The sequence below is a fragment of the Mustela lutreola genome, chromosome 16 (assembly GCF_030435805.1).
Source record: "Mustela lutreola isolate mMusLut2 chromosome 16, mMusLut2.pri, whole genome shotgun sequence".
Lineage (NCBI taxonomy): Eukaryota > Metazoa > Chordata > Mammalia > Carnivora > Mustelidae > Mustela > Mustela lutreola.
Window position 1 is genome coordinate 35,191,048 of NC_081305.1, and position 16,031 is coordinate 35,207,078.

General features: G+C 34.7%; 1 protein-coding gene across 1 annotated transcript in view; it reads left to right on the top strand.

Moving 5' to 3' along the window:
- The window catches only part of ITFG1 (integrin alpha FG-GAP repeat containing 1), a 324,431-nt gene that overhangs the window by 157,473 nt on the left and 150,927 nt on the right, over nt 1-16,031 (top strand). Inside the window, exons 9-10 of the mRNA XM_059152027.1 lie at nt 5,706-5,800; nt 8,230-8,402. Coding sequence (XP_059008010.1) covers nt 5,706-5,800; nt 8,230-8,402 — 268 coding nt within the window. The remainder of the gene's footprint in view (nt 1-5,705; nt 5,801-8,229; nt 8,403-16,031) is intronic.

Genomic DNA, 16,031 nt, shown 5'->3' on the forward strand with positions numbered 1-16,031 from the left:
TAGGTTACTTTATTACTAGGATTAAAGACATGAAAGAAAATTTTAATCACTTTCATTTAAATTGAACTAACCTTAAAATGATCCCCCCCACACACAATTTCATATTATGTTGGGAGCACTCTGAAATAAATAGAGAAAATAATACTCTTTAAATATTATTCAACACAGTGGAAAATAAGGAGAATGTCAAAGTAAGCTAATCAGTTATATAACAAATAAAATAGACTTTTTCCTATGTTGCCAACATGGTTTTAAATAATATATGGTTTGATATTTAAAGATATATTCAAAATGCTTAATGCACTATTAATAGGAATATTCCTCATTTTAAATGATACATGAACATTATGTAAAAATTTTACTATATCCGTACACAAATAAATGTATAGTGTTCGTTTTTGGTAACAAAACATAAAAGAATTATAATTTCACAACATAGGTGATAATACAAAATAATAAGTACAGAATTGTAGATTTAATCATAAGAATCTTAAAAATAATATTGAACCTTCCTCCCCATACCCTCCTCCTAGTTTCAAATGTAAAATAAACAAGATCATTACCATGCAGAATGTTTAGGAGACATTTCCACTATTGTGTTTCTAGTGGTGACTGGGCAGGAATTAAGCTTCTTTACCCTATTATATCCTTCTCACCAAAACAGTTGGTTTTTACCTCTGTTCCTATAATAGAGCAAGGAAAACTCAGAAGAGAAAGTGGAATATGCTATGACTTTTATAAAATCTTTAGTAAGGAAAAAAAACTACTAAGACATAGTTGTCAAAGAACCAGTATATTCAGCAAAACAGAAAGCATCAGAAGATGAGTATCTTGAAGACTTTAAAGCCTAATAGATACTTAGGTATTGAAATGACAAAAAATATTATATCATCAATAAAAACAAGTAAGAGAATTGACAGGAGAAATCTGTCATGAAAGTCCTATTTCATGACCATCTACTCACAAAGCCTAAACATATTAAAGCAGATTTGATTCACTTTGTGTATTTTTGGTCCTACCTCATGCTTTCCAGCATTACCATGTCTGATAGTAACCAGCAGCATCTAAAAGAAATATAATTTTTCTGTTTTGATCATATTTATACCCTTTGACAATATATGTTTCTTATTTGTAAAATTGTTAAGGCCCTGGCACTTTGGAGGCTCATCTTTAACCACATCACTATATTAATACTGTGTTTATATGAACACAATTAAAAATCAACCTGTATGTTATTCAACATCTGAAACAAAATTAAGTTAACTGATGTATGTATTCATAATTCTGTCATTCTGTCCTTTAAAAATAAATATTTTAAAGAAATTAACTATACATTTCACATGTTAATGTGATATGTTATTCATTTTTTCCTCATTTTTAAAAATAATATAGCAGTGGTCTCCCATTGTCATACTTTGGTTTATGAACTTCTTTTAAAAAGCTGAAGAAATTAAATATTTTCATTCATGCCCTCTTTTTTTATATATATATCACCATTTATTTTTAAAGCCTGAGTTTTATTTTCTTGGAAAGCCTAATCTGGCTATTGTATTGGGTTTTGTTTAAGATTCAAATTATTTCTGTGTCAATAATTTCAGTATGTTAATGATGTGTTCTGAAAAATATAGAGTGATATATTTCATATATTACAATGGAAATAAGGAAATGCTTTTTCAGTAAATGGTTTTTTATTTTAGCAAGTGTATTTCCAGTTTTATATGAATCACAAAAAATGTAGTTTAATATGTGAATACATTATCTGTCATATGTCTCACATGCCTGTTGACAAATGTGATGGGGAAGATGTTACTTCTACTTAAATTCTGGGTCTTTTAGCAAAAAATTCAGTTTTAAAGGCCCTGTACAGAAATCTTTCAGCCTTGTGTTGCCAATGTTAAAAGTTAAATCCTTGAATTCTATTTAGAACTTTCTAACATTAATTAGTGGTATGACTTGTGATATTTATATCTTGCTCATGCTATAGCCATCCATGAGTAAATTTTCCAGATGGTGGAAGGAGTCATTTGACTTATTCCCCATTTGAGCTGTCATGACTTTTTCTACTCTGTAAATTCAGAAATTACTGATTTGTTTTTGTTATTGAACTCAAGAGTTCCAGGTTATAGAATTAAATACTCTACCATTCTACTTATATTTTTTTCTCCATCTATGGAGTAACATTCATCAAATCCTAAATTGTTACTTTAATTTTCCGTGACCATATGTTTCGGTGTTTCCTGCTATAAGCATTAAGTGTGTCCTGGAAGTGAGATCTCTAAAGAAAAATCAGTGTGTCCCTCCAGAAGTTACTCGTCTTTTTTTACTCTGTTGCCTCTTTCAAAGCACAGTATACCACTGTCCTAAGTACACACAACATACCGTAGTGATAAAGGATGTATAGAGAGATAATGTACTCCATTATGGTTATTTACTGTTTTACAGTATTTTCCATATTCTTTCCCCCACATTTAATCCTCTCAATGACCCTTTGCTGTAGCTAAATTATGTTCCTTTTGATCATTTTACAGATAAAGAAAAATAATACAGAGATAATGAGTTTCGTGAAAACTAGATCGTTCAGTAGGTGGTATGGAGTAACTGGATAAAAAAGTTCAGTAGAATCATAACTCATAGCTAAAGCCAGAATAAATTCTAGGTGAATCAAAGACCTAAACGCAAAAATAGACTGTCCCCAAGTCTATGAATTTCAGAGTTCTTTTAACTTATAAGGAAAACCTAGATGCTATAAAGAAAAACATCAATAAATCACAGACAAAAGAATAGTTTTCTTAATATAGAATGACTCCTGCAAATTGGCAGGGAAAAGACCAACAACATTCTAATAAGGAAACTAAAAATTAAAACCACTATGAAATATAATTTTCACTTATCAGAGTGGCAAAAATCAGAGTATTTGATAATTCATTTATTGGTACAACCTCTGTGGTGAAAAATGCTCAAATTATAGTCCAAAGTATACACCTAGGGTTGGGAACTTCTGCAGTTCTTTCACGGTATCCATAAGTTCAAAACTATCTGCGTGGTCATATTTAGATCCAGTTGGCCTTTTTAACATTCTTGATATCAGCTCTGATAATCTAAATGCAATAATGAGTAAAGCTGCATGCCATTTAGCACAAACTAAAGCAGTAGCACCACATTTTATTAGCATGCATTGTATTCTTCACCATTACACACTCATAGTGTGTCTGTCATGACTTGTCATGTCATGACTTGTTCTACTCAACTAGTATACATTTAAGCAAACTCTCTAAGAAATAATGTGACTATGAAGAAGTCATGCTGATGGAAGGATCAGTCTCTGAACTTGGACACATTCCTTAAAGAAGACCCAGGAATTAATAACTTTGTACTTAAAATTTCCTTTGGGTGTGAAGTTGGACTCTCAGGCAGCTTTTCTATTACTTCCTCTAGATACCAAAAAATAACACTGACAGCACAAGGAAGACATTCTCTGATAAAGTTCTCCGTGTCATGACCATATCTAAAATATTGTTGATAATTTATACTAAAAGGTATGATTAGGAATTATCACGAGTTTGTTGTATGTTTATTAGATGGCTATTTGCCATCATTAAATGTCAGCCACCTCATAGTTGAAATACTTGTAGGAAATAGGAAGCTACTCAGAAGAAAGGAAGTAGGAAAAAATAAAAGTGTAAATCAGAATCTAACCTGAGTATTTTGCCATGGGGTAAAAATGAAGGGCAGAGACTTAGTAATGGTCTTCTAATTTGTCCCCCTATTAATTGGCAGTAAAATGGCTTGGCTTTTAATGAAGTCTTCCTATATCCTGCTTATAAATCATATTTTGTATTTAATTCATTCTTACTTGGCTACCTGTTTTTTTTAATTTATCTTTAACTATGATAGTAGTGATAAAGGATGTATAGAGAGATAATGTACTCCATTATGGTTATTTACTGTTTTTCTATTACTTCCCTTGATAAGACTTTTCCTTTCCAAGTATTCCTGCCTAGAGTTTCATCTCTCTCTCTCAACTTCTTTCTCAATAGTCCGAATCTATATACTGTCAAATTGCAGATGTTCTCCATACGTCCATTATTAATTCAACTATTTTTACTTAATGTTTTACTCCTCTGTGTAGGGTTCATTATCACTAATGATATTAATTGTAAGGGTCATAAGTAACTAAACCATGAAATTAAAATTTTTTTTTAATTTTTTTATTTTTTATAAACATATATTTTTAAAATTTTAAAGTTTATTTTTCACTATGCTGCACCTTTTAATTTTCCTTGCTGTGCTAAACTTCCATTGACTAGATTTTCAGCCCACTCATCCTAAAATTATTTTTTCCCTTTTGAATGTATTACTGAAGATAGGATAGGCTTGTTAAAATTTTATATTTCCTTAATATATAAGCCTACACGTGAAAGAGTATTTCTCTATAGCTAATCTTTACTCTCTCCTTCAAACTGAGGGCACTTGTCTCAGACATACATTATATGTTAATATAGCAAATGAGTGAATGAAACAATACAAAATTTAAAATCTAAATGACTATTCAACTATGCATGTCACTATAGCAATTTAACTCTAGGACATCAAAATCTTAAACCTTATCAGGTAAGGGGCAGTAGATAGGAGAAACCATTAGAGGAATTGATTCCAGGTTCTTCAGTAACCTCTTTTCTGAAGGTCTTTGCAAAACATTGTGCAGTTTTGTGAGTTGTTTTTTGGGGTTGTTTTTTTTTTTTTTTAGATTTTATTTATTTATTTGAGAGAAGGAGAGAGAACAGGAGTGGGGGTAGGGAGCTCAGTGGGACAAAATCCAAGACCCTGGGACTCCTGGGTGGCTTAGTTGGTTAGGCTGCTGCCTTTGGCTCAGGTCATGAACCCGGGGTTCTGGGATTGAGTCCTACATGGGGCTTCTTGCTCGGCGGGGAGCCTGCTTCTCTCTCTGCCTCTGCCTGCTGCTCTGCCTGCTTGTGTTCTCCCTCTCTCTCTCTCTCTCTTTGTCTGACAAATAAATAAATTAATTAAATCTTTAACCAAAAATAAAAGAATCCAAAACCCTGAGATCATGACCTAAACCAAAATCAGACACTTGACCAACTGAGCAACCCAAGCACCCCCATTGTGCAGCTTTTCAAAATCCAGTCAGCTGGAAATGACATCTGTATTCTCTTCGTTTGCCTTTTTATTGGTAAAAATTTATTGATGCCTTTTAAAAGCCAAGGTGCTGAGAGCTTTAGAACTTTTGAAGTTCATACTATGTAAAAGATATTTAAGAGAATGTGTGAAGATAAATTATATGTAAAGACACATTTTAAATAAGCCATATAATAATGAGTTACTATTGACATGCTTGTTTTTCTCCTGCAGCAGCAATGATAATTATGTAAATAAGTCAAAAGCCACATTGTTTAAAAATTGATGATTTTAACATTAAAGCCTGAACTGGGTTTTTTTTCCCAACATTGGATAAATATTTAACTACAGAAAAGTGAGCAATTTAAAACAAGACACAATCCAGGTAATAGATGGCAAGGGCCAGAGTAATTGTTTTAATTGAATCACATTTATAACAAAGTCGTACGTCAATTTCTTTCATTTATTCAGATTGATGCAGACTTTGAACAAATAGGAAATGTAATCTGCCATACAAGAACACTTTATTTTGTAGCTGTTAATGGACTCTTGAAATTTTCTTTTGGCAGATGGAGATGGACACATGGATCACTTACTGCCAGGCTGTGAAGATAAAAACTGCCAGAAAAGCATCATTTACTTAGCAAGATCTGGAACGAAACAGGTATATCAGCTTGTTTTTTAATGTCAATACAGTTACCTTCTTAAAATCTTCAGAGATTAGAAAAAGTATCTGAATAATCAGAATACAGTGAAACCCTATACAAATTATTGACTTCCTCATTTTAATTTAATGAAATAAATTTGAATATTTTTGTGTTTATTTATTGAGAGGGAAAGCACTGTTATAATCATTTCTGGTGAAGAAGACCAGTTTTGGTCCTGTAATTAAATGACCCATTCGCATTTTACAGGCAAGGAATATTGTAAAATGCACTGTAACTATAACAAAAGGTTATGGAGAAGAACATCACATCTGTTGTCAAGGCTAATCTTGTCTTTATTTGTGCTAAATAGATCCGTTTCATTCTCTCAAGCTAACATTTTACCTATTGCTTATGGATAAAGAGTTTAGAATCCACAGATTACTGTGGCAGTGATAGGTTGTAACACTGAAAATTTTTCCTTATTGTTAGTACTACCAGAAAAAAACAGTATTATTATAGTACTGGAATTACTCAGTTTTGTTTTCTATCTTAGGGTAAGAAATTATTGCCCTTACAGGAAACCACATTTTATGGTAAAACACTAAAGAAAAATCTTCATACAATCAATAGTCTAAAAACATTTAGATTCTGTACCTATAAATGTTATTATCTTAAGCTTTTTTAAGTTTTTAATCACTGAAAACATGAGGTCAAGTAACACCTAATCATGTTTCATAGGTATAAGTAAACATAGTAATTATAGCCTGGCTTCAAGCAACAGACTACTGTAAGAATATTTTCAAATTATACAGTCATCTCTCTCTAGGAAGATAAATGTCATAGTTCTTTGGTGACTATTAAGGATGTCATATTAATAAAAAATCTTTTTACTTTTTAGACCTTAATACATTTACCTTAATAAGAACACTTTATCCTCACTAATAAACTGTCAACCTTTTCAGAAGTTTGTGATAACAGCATTTTGTGAAATTTCCCATCTTCTTCCAAAACAAAACCAACTATTTTTTCAAAGTCAAATGAATCATTAAAACATTTTGATGATAAATATTTTTTTTGCTCTTAGGAAAGATTGAAAAATTAATCTAAGATGTAAATGAGTTTTTTTAAACAGTTATTTCCTATAAATATGTATTTATTGTTAGCTTTATTTTCTCTTTTTCTTTGGCAAGTTATGCTTTCTTTGGAAAACCTAGATTATGTTTGGGGTGCCCAATGTACAAATCCCTGTTCAAGAAGCCATTTTTAATATCATTTGACTTGAAGCCATATAGAGTCACCTGCTTAAAAGAAACCTGTGTAGCCTGCTGTCATTTCAAGCCAGCTGCGCTGGTTTGAACATCTCTAGGGTGTGTGTCAGTATTCATACTTTTAACTAATTTTAGGCGTATCTATAATTTTAATGGTATGATTTCTTCTCTTAAGATTTTTACTTTGCATTAGCTTGAGTGGATTAGGGTACTCAAAAGAGAAATGGATTTCCAAAAGCTCTTTTTGAAATCAACTTTATTCTCTCTGGTCTCTTCATTATAATCAATATAAAAATAAAGAACTTACTAAGCTGTTTTGGTGACAAAGCTCATCCCCCTGGACAGGCAGAGCTTCTTCAATGCTGGTGTTGTCAGGGAACCTCAGAACTCTTGGCTCTGAAGATATTGACTGAAGTCATCATCATGTATAAAAGGCAAAACAGGGGAACAAGGGAGATTCTATCATCTTCCTTCTTCCTAAGCTGATCCTTCTGAAAGGACATCAGTACTAGATAATATTACAGTTTGCTCTCATTTAAAAAAATATTCATTTGCTGGGGCCTAAGTGGCTCCGTGGGTTCAGCGTCCAACTCTCAGTATCCACTAAGGTCATGACCTCAGGATCTTGAGATTGAGCCCCCTGCTGGGCTTCATTCTCAGTGGGAGTCTCATTGAAATTCTCTCTCTCCTTTTCCCTCTGTCCTTCCCCCTTATTCTCTCTCTTTCTCTCTCTCTCTAAAATAGGTATCTATTTAAATTTAATAGGTATCTATCTAAAACAGGTACCTATCTCTCTAAAATAGGTAAATAAATCATTAAAAAATATTCTTGAAATTACATTTCCACTCAACACAGTTTTAAAATGGAGAGATTGAACTATAGGAATCAGCATCAATTCAAACCTAAGATTCTGTGATTTTGTAAAAATTTTTCAAAGGCTCTATTGTACCAGTTCAAGGAAAAATGATTACGATGAAATTTAAATGGGACTTTATTTTTTCTAGAGTATCAATTATCTGTTCATCAAAGTAAATTATAATATCCTTAGATTGTAGAGATAAAGACGTTTAAGTAAGATAATGCTTATGAAGACTTTTAATAGATTGTTTTGCGAATGGTGAATTTTTTTTTTTTCTAAAGTAACTGTAAAATCTAATCTTTTTCCTCTTATTCCATAGTGGGTTCCAGTCCTACAGGAGTTCAGCAACAAGGGCACACTCTGGGGTTTTGTGCCATTTGTGCATGAACAACGACCAACTGAAATACCACTTCCAATTACCCTTCATATTGGAGACTATAACATGGATGGCTATCCAGATGCACTTGCCATACTTAAGAATACATCTGGAAGGTATGGAAATTAAGTCAAGTGAGAAATATTTGTGGAAATTCTTTGATTTGATACTTTGTTAACTGAATAGCTCCTAAATATGGTAGAGTACCTTAAATAAGGAACATGATAAGTTTGATTTCTAATTGCTTATGTCATAACTAAACTTCCAGTGGCTTAGAATACCTGTTCTTTTCCACAAATTTATTTTCTGTAGAACAGAAACAAAAATTTGAAAAATGTTTTTCATTCAAAAATAGTTTATTTTTAGAAGGCCAAAATTTTTTTCTTTAAAAAGAGTACAATTTAATATTCAATTCAATAAATATTAGCTGAGCCTTTTTTATGTGTAATTACACACGATCCCTACAGTCAAGAAGCTTCCATTCTGGAGATAAGAGACAAGCTGGAAAGCAAATACTGAAATATCTGTATTACATTCAATAATAGAGGCACATATAGAGGACAGAGTGATTGTACTCTTGGTTTTTTGTGTGATTTTTTTTCCTGGAAATAGTTGAAATTTTATTTCCTTGTTGGTTTAATTTCTGTATGTGAATATAGTTGATACACAATGTTACATTAATTTCAAGTGTACAACCTAATGATTGGACAAGTCTATACATTATGCTGTGCTCACCACAAGTGAGCATAATTGTGCCACACAAGCACAGCATAAGTGTGCAGCTACCATCTGTCACCACACAACACTATTACAATACCATTAACCAATATTCCTTATACAGTCCTTTTTTTATTCCTGTGACTTACTCTTTTTATAAAGGAGGCCTTATCTCTTACTCCCTTTCACCTGTAAGGCCAAAATTTTTAAAACCAAATAACCCTGTTACATTTTCAGACTGAAAACCATCATGCTTAAGAGCTGAACCTCGGCTTCAGTCTGAGTCCAGCCACTTATCACCCATCTGACCTTAGGCACATTACATGAACTCATCTGTAAGACAAGAGTAATAATTGTATCTGTCTCTTGGCAGTTGTAGTGAAGATTAAACGAAGTAAAAATAAGTGAAGTAATTAGTGAGTACCCAGCACGCACAGACTTTTAGTGAATATTGCCTTAGTGTTGTTTGTTTATAACTGCACAAAAATTCAAACATGATTATTGATATTATTCATATACATAAAATGTATATTTACTGCATTATCAGTGATTTTGAGTGCTGCAACTCCTTTTTCTCCTTAAGTACAGGTACCAGTAAATAAACCAACATGGTTAAATTTATAATTAGACTGACTCTTTGCAGATTCTGTTCATAAGATTCTTCCTAAATTTTAATACCTTATTGTTTTCTTCCTATGATTAATTATACTTTTTGGCCCTTATTCGTTACTATCTCCTGCATCATTATCTATACAGTTTTTCCTCTGTGCATTAATTCACTCTGGAATTAATGATGATTCAGCGTCACATTTCCTACCAGGCACATGATGCAAAACAACTTCCCTGCGGGGGGGGGGGGGGGGGGGACAGATATATTGTTGCTTTTAACACCAAACAATGTCATCTAGAAATCTGATTTTTAGAGGAACATATATTATTAGTGACTGTCCCTAAATATTGTAGAAAATTATGGAGAGTCTGTACTTAAATTTTCTAAGGATTTGATTTGAAATTATAATTGCTCTAAGTTATATATGTGGGACATGATCATCATGCTTCATAACTATGTGTCTGAAAGCAATTTTTTAATTTAATTTTACTTTTTCAGTGTTCCAAGATTCATTGTTTATGCAAACACCCAGTGCTTCATGCAATATGTGCCCTCTTTAATACCCAGCACCAGGCTCTCCCAACCCCTAACTCCCTCCCCTCCAATACCTTCCCTTTGTTTCTCAGAGTCCACAATCTCTGAGAATCAGAGTCCACGAATCTCTGGTTCGTCTTCCCCTCCAGTTTCCCCCAAATCACATCTCCTCTCCACCCAGTGTTCTCCATGTTATTCCTTGTGTTCCACAAGTAAGTGAAACCATGTGATAATTGACTCTCTCTGCTTGACTTATTTCACTCAACATAGTCTCCTCCTCTTCCATTCTTTTGTTGTTACAAAAGTTGGGTATTCATTCTTTCTGATGGAGGTGTAATATTCCATTGTATATATGGACCATATCTTCTTTAGCTTTTCATCTGTTAAAGGGCATTTTGGCTCTTTCCACAGTTAAGCGACTGTGGCCATTGCTGCTATGAACACTGGGGTACAGATAGCCCTTCTGTTCACAATATCTGTATCTTTGGGGTAAATACCCAGTAGTGCAATTACAAGGTAATAGGGTAGCTCTATTTTTAATTTCTTAAGGAATCTCCACACTATTTTCCCAAAGCAGCTGCACCAACTTGCATTCCCACCAACAATGTAAGAGGGCTCCCCTTTCTCCACATCCTCTCCAACATTTGTTGTTTCCTGTCTTGTTGATTTTGGCCATTCTAACTTCTGTAACATGGTATCTCAATGTGGTTTTGATTTGAATCTCCCTGATGCCTAATGATGATGACCATTTTTTCATGTGTCTGTTAGCCATTTCTATGTCTTCTTTGGAGAATTGTCTATTGATGTCTTCTACCATCTTTTGACATAATTATCTGTTTTGTGGTTGTTGAGTTTGAGGAGTTCTCTATAGATCTTGATATCAGCCCTTTGTCTATAGTGTCATTTGCGAATATCTTTTCCCATTCCATGGCCTGCCTCTTTGTTTTGTTGACTGTTTCCTTTACTGTGCAGAAGCTTTTGATCTTGAGGATGTCCCAAAAGTTCATTTTCACTTTTGTTTCCTTTGCCTTTGGAAACATGTCTTGAAAGAAGTTGCTATGGCCAATGTTGAAGAGGTTACTGCCTATGTTCTCGTCTAGGATTTTGATAGATTTCCTGCCTCACATTGAGATCTTTTATCCATTTCGACTTTATCTTTGTGTATGGTGAAAGAGAATGGTCAAGTTTCATTCTTCTATACATAGCTATCCAAATCTCCCAGCACCATGTACTGAAGAGACTGTCTTTTTTCCACTGTATATTTTTTCCAGCTTTGTTGAAGATTAGTTGACCATAGAATTGCAGGTCCATATCTGGGCTCTCTACTCTGTTCCACTTGTCTATGTGTCTGTTTTTGTGCCAGTACCGTGCTGTTTTGGTAATCAAAGCTTTGTAGTAAAGCTTGAAATCAGGCAATATGATGCCCCCAGTTTTGTTTTTCTTTTTCAACATTTCCTTAGCAATTTGGGGTTTCTTCTGGTTCCATACAAATTTTAGTATTGTTTGTTCCAGCGCTTTGAAAAATGCTGGTAGAATTTTAATCAGGATGGCATTGAAAGTATGGAGTGCTCTAGACACTATAGACATTATGACAATGTTTATTCTTCCATGAGCATGGAATGCTTTTGCATCTTTTTATGTCTTCTTCAATTTCTTCTGTGAATGTTCTATAGTTCCTTGAGTACAAATCCTTTATCTCTTTGGTTAGGCTTATTCCCAGGTATCTTACGGTTCTTGGTGCTATAGTAAATGGAATTAGTTCTCTAATTTCCTTTTCTATATTTTCATTGTTAGTGTATAAGAAAGCAACTGATTTCTGTGTATTGATTTTGTATCCTGCCACATTACTGAACTGTTGTATTAGTTCTGGGAGTTTGGGGGTGGAGTCTTTTGGATTTTCCAAATAAAGTATCATGTCATCTGCAAAGAGAGAGAGTTTGACTTCTTCTTTGCCAATTTGAATACCTTTTATTTCTTTTTGTTGTCTGATTGCTGTTACTAGGACTTCTAGTACTGTGTTGAACAACAGTAGCGAGAATGGACATCCTCGTCGTGTTCCTGATCTCAAAGGGAAGTCTCTCAGCTTTTCCCCATTTAGAATGATATGCACTGTGGGTTTTTCATAAGTAGATTTTATGAAGTTGAGGAATGTTCCCTCTATCCCTATACTTTGAATCGTTTTAATTAGGAACGTTACTGTATCTTGTCAAATGCTTTCTCTACATCAAATGAGAGGACCATGTAGTTCTGCTTTCTTCTCTTACTGATTTGTTTTATCACATTGATTGATTTGCGAATGTTGAACCACCTGCAACCCAGGGATAAATCCCAGCTGGTCATGGTGGATAATCTTTTTCATGTACTGTTGGATCCTTTTAGCTAGGATCTTGTTGAGAACCTTGGCATCCATATTCATCAGGAGTATTGGTCTGAAATTTTCCTTTTTGATGGGATCTTTGCCTGGTTTGGGGATCAGGGTAATGCTGGCTTCACAGAAAGAGTCCAGAAGTTTTCCTTCTGTTTCTATTTTTTGAAACAGCTTCAGGAGAATAGGTATTATTTTTTCCTTGCATGTTTGGTATAATTTCCCCAGGAAATCTGTCAAGTCCTGGGCTCTTGTTTTTTGGGAGGTTTTTGATCCCTGCTTCAATCTTGTTAGTAGATATTGGTCTATTCAGGTAGTCAATTTTTTCCAGATTCAGTCTTGGAAGTTTGTAGATTTCTAGGAATGCATCCATTTCTTCTAGGTTGCTTAATTTATTGGCATATAACTATTGATAATAGTTTCTGGTGGCTATTTCTATTTCCTTGGTCTTAGTCGTGATCTCTCCCCTTTCTTTCATAATTTTATTAATTTGAGTCCTCTTTCTTTTCTTCCAAACTTTTTCTTGTGGTTGTATTCCAGGTTCAAAGCATTGTGGTCTAAGAATATGTAGGGAATAATCTCAATCATTTGATAGTAGTTGAGCCTTGATTTGTGGGCCAGTATGCGGTCTATTCTGGAGAAAGTTGCATGTGCGCTCAAGAAGAACAAATATTCTGTTGTTTTAGGGTGGAATATTCTCTATATATCTATGAAGTCCACATGCCCCAATGTGTCATTCAGTGTTCTTGTTTCTTTGTTGATTTTCTGCTTCAGTGATCTGTCTGTTGCTGAGAATGGCATGTAAGATCCCCTACTATTAATGTATTCATTTCAATAAGAGTCCTTATCTTGATTAACACTTGGCTTATGTAGTTGGCTGCTCCCATATTGGGGGCATAAATATTTACAATTGTAAGATCTTCTTGGTGGGTAAACCCTTTAAGAATGATGTAGTGTCCTTCTGTATCTCTGACTGCAGTCTTTAGTTTAAAATCTAACTAACCTAATATGAGAATCACTACCCCAGCTTTCTTTTGAGGCCCATTGGCATGAATGATACTTCTCCATTCCTTTACTTTCAGTCCCAATGTATCTTTAGGTTCCAAATGTGTCTCTTGTAGATAGCATATGGACAGGTCCTGTCATTTTATCCAATCTGCAACCCTGTGCCATTTTATGGCAGCATTTAGGCCGTTCACGTTCATGTTGAGAGTGATTATTGAAAGATACGTTTTTATTAACATCATGTTGCCTGTGAAGTCCGTGTTTCTATAGATTATCTCCATAAATTTCTATTCTGTGACTCTCTTGGGTCTTTCTTCTGTTATAGAACCCCCCCCCCCTTAATATTTCTTTTGGTGCTGGCTTTGTGGTCACATACTCTTTTTTTTTTTTAATTTAATTTAATTAATTTATTTTCAGCATAACAGTATTCATGCAATCCGTGCCCTCTGTAATACCCACCACCTGGTATCCCAACCTCCCACCCACCCCCGCCACTTCAAACCCCTCAGATTGTTTTTCAGAGTCCATAGTCTCTCGTGATTCACCTCCCCTTCCAATTTACCCCAACTCCCTTCTCCTCTCTAACTCCCCATGTCCTCCATGCTATTTGTTATGCTCCACAAATAAGTGAAACCATATGATAATTGACTCTCTCTGCTTGACTGATTTCACTCAGCATAATCTCTTCCAGTCCCGTCCATGTTGCTACAAAAGTTCCGTAATCATCCTTTCTGATGGAGGCATAATACTCCATAGTGTATATGGACCACATCTTCCTTATCCATTCGTCCGTTGAAGGGCATCTTGGTTCTTTCCACAGTTTGGCGACCGTGGCCATTGCTACTATAAACATTGGGGTACAGATGGCCCTTCTTTTCATGACATCTGTATCTTTGGGGTAAATACCCAGGAGTGCAATGGCAGGGTCATAGGGAAGTTCTATTTTTAATTTCTTGAGGAATCTCCACACTGTTCTCCAAAGAGGCTGCACCAACCTGCATTCCCACCAACAGTGTAAGAGGGTTCCCCTTTCTCCACATCCCCTCCAACACATGTTGTTTCCTGTCTTGTTAATTTTGGCCATTCTAACTGGTGTAAGGTGATATCTCAATGTGGTTTTAATTTGAATCTCCCTGAGGGCTAGTGATGATGAACATTTTTTCATGTGTCTGATAGCCATTTCACATACTCTTTTAAACCTTCTGGTCTTGGAAGCTCTTTATCTCTCCATCCATTTTGAATGTCAGCCTTGCTGGATAACGTATTCTCAGCTGCATGTTCTTCTATTTAGTGCCCTGAATATGTCTTGCCAGTCTTTCTGGATTGCCAGGTTTCTGTGGACAGGTCTGACGTTATTCTGATGGACCTTCCTCTGTACATAAGGAATCTCTTCCCCTAGCTGCCCTCAGAAGCTCTTCTCTAAAATTATGATTCATCAGTCTCACAATTAAGTGTCTCAAGGTCTTTCTAGATTTGTTGATCTTATGGGGTATTCTTTCTGCCTCTAGGACATGAACACTGGTTCCATTCCCCAGATTGGGAAAGTTTTCATCCAGAATTTGTTCACCTGTATCTTTTAGTCTTCTGTCTTTTTCCACCCCTCAGGGATCCCAGTAATTCTGACGTTGGAATGTTTCATGGCATCATTTATTTCCCTAAATCTGTTTTCTTGGCTTCTAAGCTGTTTGTACCAGGCCTCCTCCTGATCCTTTTTCTCTTATCATTTTGTCCTCTAGGTCACTGATTCTATCTTCTGCCTCAGTTACCCTAGCTTTTAGAGTATTTCGATTAAAATGGATCTGCCTATCTGCCAGATAGGCTCTCACTTCTGCCCTTTGAGATTCTATGTTGTCACTAATGGTTTTCTCCAACCTAGCCATTGCCTGGGTAGTGTACCCTTTCCAACATGCTGTTTATGTCCATATCCAATAGTTCTGATGGAGAGGGCACAGTCTCTGAATTTTTCCTCTGTTGGGTGTTCCTCCTCCTAGTCATTTTGATGAGAACTGGTTGAGGGGATGGATAACTGAATATATCAACCACAATCCAGGCAAGGTGCACCCTGGAATGTTTCAGAGCAATTAGAAGTCACCACCAAAAAGAAAGAAAAAGGATAAAAAAGAGACAGAGAGAAAAGAGAAAACCTAGCCAGAATGAGCCCCAAAAGTAAGATTTATAAGGTATATAAATAAAAACAGACAGACAAAAAGACCAACAAAAGTAAATGGTAAAGAAAAAAAGGAAGAACTCAGCTAAAATGAACCACAAGGATAAGTTTCATATAATACCAGAACAAAAACCCATATACAGAAACACTGACAGAAGAAGAAGAAGATGGGAGGGTGATTCTAAATCCTTGATGTGGGTGAGGAAAGTTATTTTATTTAGTTCTTCCTAGGTGTATTTTGATATCTTTGGTAAAGGACTCAACTTTCCAGAGATAAAAGGTGATTAAAATTGCTTTATATATAGGGGTAGTATTGATTATGGAAAAAGGATTATCTTGAAGCTTGT